General features: G+C 38.6%; 3 protein-coding genes across 5 annotated transcripts in view; 2 read left to right on the forward strand and 1 right to left on the reverse strand.

The window, feature by feature from the left end:
* Positions 1-5,000, forward strand: part of LOC138021916 (uncharacterized) — a 51,498-nt gene that overhangs the window by 25,287 nt on the left and 21,211 nt on the right. The window contains exon 1 of one of the 3 annotated variants that reach the window (XM_068868942.1): positions 4,347-4,443. The exons of the other annotated variants lie outside the window; for them this stretch is intronic. The gene's annotated coding sequence lies outside the window, so the exon portion shown is untranslated. Of the gene's footprint in view, positions 1-4,346; positions 4,444-5,000 lie in introns of those variants that run through there. 3 annotated transcript variants of the gene reach the window in all.
* On the forward strand, positions 958-3,375 carry LOC138021919 (G2/M phase-specific E3 ubiquitin-protein ligase-like). The gene is made up of 3 exons (XM_068868945.1): positions 958-1,170; positions 1,414-1,780; positions 2,802-3,375. Exons 1-2 carry the CDS (start codon positions 994-996, stop codon positions 1,702-1,704), a joined length of 468 nt encoding a protein of 155 aa, XP_068725046.1. The 5' UTR covers positions 958-993; the 3' UTR covers positions 1,705-1,780; positions 2,802-3,375.
* LOC138018580 (uncharacterized) overlaps positions 4,156-5,000 on the reverse strand; it is a 1,962-nt gene continuing 1,117 nt past the window's right edge. Inside the window, exon 2 of the mRNA XM_068865270.1 lies at positions 4,156-4,753. Coding sequence (XP_068721371.1) covers positions 4,156-4,753 — 598 coding nt within the window. The remainder of the gene's footprint in view (positions 4,754-5,000) is intronic.

Below are 5,000 nucleotides of genomic sequence, written 5' to 3' on the forward strand. Positions count from 1 at the left end.
CCTAAGAACTATATTCCACTCAGAATCAGTGTTAGACGAGAAGACATATTTGAAGACAGCATAGCCTTTTTCAAGAAAAGGGATTATGACATCAACAAACCTGTTGTTATCTGTTTTGAGGGTGAAGCAGCGGTCGATGGTGGTGGACCTGGCAGGGAGTACTTCACTCTACTTCTCAAGTCTATTCTTTCACCATGCACACAATTCAAGTTATTTGAAGGTACCAGTTTTATTGTGCAACCACTGCACAACACAGATGCCTTAAGGACGTTCGCGCCCATTGCTACTGCGCATTTCTTCGCGCATGTCACGCACACGTCATGCATCGCAGACCACAAAGGTAAACACGATGCTAAAGGGGCAAACATTTTCCACAAGAATATGGAATGTGAAAGCTTGTGGCATTATGGGATAGCTGTGGACCCAGGTCTTCTCGAAAATGTCACGCAATGACGTGACAGTGCGAATATACCATCGCTTTGAGAACTTCACAGCGATTTTACTCTCTTGAATGCTAGGTGATCCCTACTTTTCTTTCCGTAGATCACTTCCTTTTCTGATTTTGTCCATTTTGACAAAAAGCAAAAAATATCTGTGCGTGAGAAGTTACATATATTTCGCCTTTTATGCTCTCGTGCGACCGAAGTTTTCTTTCTTAGACTAATATGTATCGTTTTTCAAGGTCTATTTCACCTCAGAAAAAGACATCAGCTGCAAAGGTTAATTTAGTTATATTAGTTATGGTGAATTGAGTACGTTTACCTGATCTAAATTTCACTATTGTAGTGCATTTATTGCTGACAGTTGTAAGCTAAGATCGTCTTAAAGTAACGCAATCTTCTAAAAGTGCACCTCATGATCTCGGAAACGAGCACGGTGACCCCCCATTTTTTGCCTTTTTGACAAAAGTAGATCATTACCTTTCTGCGTGGCAAGTTTAAAAAAAATCTGTACGTGGGAACATTTTGGGCGTGAACGTCCTTAAGAGCAAGCATGTTTAAAGTGGCTGGTAGAATGATAGCTGCAAGCATAGTCAATGGTGGACCATCCTTCCCCTACCTGTCACCTGCAGTATACAAGTATTTGACATCAAAAAGCACTGAAAATGTTCTTCCTGACATAACAAGGAGTGATGTTGTGGACTATGAAGTCCTTCAGGCAATTGACAAGGTGTGTGTGCAATTAGTCCCTTAAACCCTTGATACTCGTTAAAACAAGAACTAAATGCACTCTTTGAAATTATTTCTTCCTTTGACTAACTGTAATGAGAAAAGTGTCCAGGCTCAAAACGTCAACAAGGGTGCGTTGATTTTGGTGATTAATTTATCTTATTAGGCCCTTCAAGTCAGACCTGGATCATATTAATACTGGTAATGCAATAAAGTCTAAAAGTACATATTTTCCTACGTGTAGATTGATGCTGCCACAGTGGACAACATAAAAGAGGTCTATTCTGAAGTCCAAACTCTTCTTGCAGAAGCAGGCTTTCCCCAAGTACTGTCAGTATCCAATAAGTTAGAAGCGATAACTGCATTATGCGTGCACTCTGTCATTCTGTCAAGAAAGGCTGAGCTAGACCAGTTTGCTGTTGGCCTTGGACCTGTCCTTGGAGTAGCCATGAAGTACCCTGATATGATGAAGTCCGTGTTTGTCAGTTGCTCAGAGCCTGCATCTGTCGATCAGTGTTACACCAGCAGCATTTAAAGACTTACAGTACTGGTTTTTGAAGATGTACAGGATAAAGTAAAAGAGTACTTCCTAGAGTACATAGAAAAAGAAGGTAGAACTTAAAGCAAAGACCATTAATTTTATCCGTTTTTTTTGGGGGGGGTGGGGAAGATGGGTGAAGGGATATAGTCCCAGTAAAGGCCTGGCCAAACTCTCACAACATTTCAGCGAATCATCTTGCAACATTGTTGGGCACAACATGTTGCATATGCTTGGCCACCCTGTTATGATATGTTGCAACAGGTTGGATCATGTTGGATCAAAATTTTCATGCAACAAATTGGATGTTGCATGATTTTGTAGTTGTTTGGCTACATTCATGCAACATTGCTGCACTAGAGCGTGCGCACTAGGTCCACTTGTTGTGTGCCAGGGGTCTGGATACGTAAACATATTCGCCATGTTGCGTTGAAAATGTTGAAATGTTGCGAGGGTTAATTTGGCCAGGGCTTAAATAAAAAGTTAATACATAAGGGAATTTCTGTGCTATCAAATGCTAAATGATTGGTTACTTGCCATTGTCAGACAACCAGCGCACAATGCAACATCTGTTGTAATGAGAATAGGTTGTTAAACACTGTAAGTTTAGCAATATACAACATTGCAATCTTTCAACTCCCTTGAAACAGAGTTATAATAAGCAGTGAAAGATGGTAAATATTAAGCTCAGTGATGAAGATGAAATGATTATTTGTCACAAGCATGGGGGCAAAGAACAAATCAGAGTCCCTGACAGAATTGAACTCGTGACTTCCGAGATATTACTGGTTGGGTGCTCTAACTACTGAGCTACATATACCGAGAGACTTATGGTGAGCTGGGCTATTTACTGGGTTCATAATTTTGTGAACATTGAACATATTTTATCAGTCCTATGAACATTTCCCATTGGTTGTTTTTAAGTGTATTTGGTGGGGTAAACATAATTTTTTGTCACAGTGCATATTCAGAACTTGAGCTCCTTTCATTTTATCTCTGTATATTCAACACGTGGTAATTTTTAGTATTCTCAGTATATTGATAACACCTATCTGCAACATATCATCTAATCCAAACCTTTTTTTTTTGTACAGCTGACAGATTGCCAGGTGTCTTAATGTTCTGCACTGGGGTGAATCAAATACCACCATTAGGGTTTCACAGTCCTGATAAAATAACTGTGCTGGAGCTTCAGCCTGAATGTGGACCCCTTCCAAATGCCAATACATGTCCCCAGGAACTGGAACTACCGTGCATGCATGACAATTTTGAGGATTTTAAAGAAAGCTTAAACAAAGCTTTAGACATCCAAGGCAGTGGTTTTGGTATAGTGTAATTTTGTTCCAACTTTGTTGACAGCTTCTCTTACGAGGAGATCACAGTTTATTGTTGTGTTAAATTAATAAGTATTTTAAGAGTGATGATGTAGTTGCATAATATTGACTTGGTTAGAATACAGTAACTGCAACATTCCGTGTTCAAGGTTCATGTATTATGGGAGAGGCTCATAGTAGATAAAATCATTATGTCATTGTAATGAATGGTATTTCTGTGCTACAGTGTAAATAATTATTGCGATTTTCAACTGATTAGAGTGATAAATGTTAATATCACAACATTCTGATTTTCAGTATTACTTAACAACGTGAATACAGTTTGCGAAGAAATAAAAACTCTTTTATTCTTGCATTTGATGCCATCTTTCTTTAATTAAGTGTGACACTTGTTCTCCGTGTCTAGAATCAATTATTTCAACAGTAACTGTTTACAGTACACCGATAGTCACAGACTTTATAGTCTAGAAATTTTTCACTTTTTGTTACTCACTACACGCAAACATTGTGTTGTTCATTTTCCAAACAGGCCTGAACAAAAGAGAAAGTGTTCATGTATAGATCAATACCTTGACTATCGCTGTCATCCAGGGGATTTATTGAAGCTTTTAGTTGTTCATAGTCTAGTTCGTTCAATGGACAATTGACACGAGGAACTTCCATGCCTTCCATTTCAGCACCACTGGTTGCATGGTAATGGCCCATTCCAGTCAATTCCATAGGCCTCAATCTATAAATGTTAAACCGGAAAAAAGTAAGATGGTAATTGCGAAGGATGCTAACAGGAGAGCAAATTACTAATCAGTGGGTTTGTCATGAAAGGTCTACACAACCCAGATAGGACTCATTCAGAATTGGTCCTTTTAGTTTTTTGTCATTCATTTATTTTGTTTAATTGGAACATTGGCTAGAGATAATTATAATGATAGTGTATAGCATTGTGTTGCACTGGGTTAAATATACAGACTTTTTGTAAAGATTACTTAGTGAGAGAATATGGTAAAATGGGATGATACTGTTTATAATATTATATGTAGTTAGCGGTAATACATTGTAAACAGCAACTTGCTTTAAAAATTAGGGTCTGTTGCAGTTTATTGTATTTTCAATTCAATTACACAGAAATGAAAGGGAAATCAAACATGGAAATGAAATTAGTCAGTACCTCGGAAAACAGTTCCTGGGCAACAGCTAGGTTGGAATGAGCCACACTATTCATTCCTAGCAACCACAACTGAAGTGGTGTACGACTTCCACTTGATGAAAGGCCATGATTGTTCCAAGCTGATACAAAATTCTCAAGTGCAGCATTGTACCGTGGTATAAAAATATAATGAAGACAGAAAATATGGATCTCATTGTCTGGACTAAGCACCCCACAAACTTCCAGATGGTAGAAAAGGTTGTAAACTAGATATGTTACTTGATTATACATGTCTCTCCAAAGCCTCTCGATTCTTTGGTTGTGCACACTCTGCCCTGCTATCATGCTTCCTCTGTTGGGACCTCGCTCAGGGTGGGAAAGCATGAACAGTGAGACGGCAACATTTTCCCCACCCTTGTCACTTCGAACCCTTGAGGGCAGGCCATACTTTGAAATAGCCTCTTGGAACAGATTTAGCACTGTCTCAAACTTATTGTCATTAGAACATTTCAAGTAGACAATAGCCCGAGAAAAACCATCTATCCCTCCATGAACCAACAGCTTCCACCTAATTTAAAATATAAGAGGCAACTTCCCTGTTACATAGAAAATAAACACCTTGGTTAAACAAAAGCTAAGGGAGGCAGCGTGACCAGGGTGTGACCGGCAGATTTTACCAAAATGATTAAAATACCCTGCACTTGTTTTTGAAACATGAAGATTAACAGTCTTTGAATTATTATTAGTACACTACCGGTGTTATTCCCCCAGATATTGAAAATGTCATGGTAACACTCATGTTATGACTAGGTAAT

This window comes from Montipora capricornis, chromosome 10 (genome assembly GCF_036669925.1).
Source record: "Montipora capricornis isolate CH-2021 chromosome 10, ASM3666992v2, whole genome shotgun sequence".
NCBI classification, from domain to species: Eukaryota; Metazoa; Cnidaria; class Anthozoa; order Scleractinia; family Acroporidae; genus Montipora; species Montipora capricornis.

Coding starts and splice junctions, on each gene's coding strand:
- LOC138021919 (XM_068868945.1), top strand. CDS start 994: ATGTTTAAAGTGGCTGGTAGAATGATAGCTGCAAGCATAGTCAATGGT. Junction 1,171..1,413: donor TCCTTCAGGCAATTGACAAG/GTGTGTGTGCAA, acceptor TCCTACGTGTAG/ATTGATGCTGCCACAGTGGA.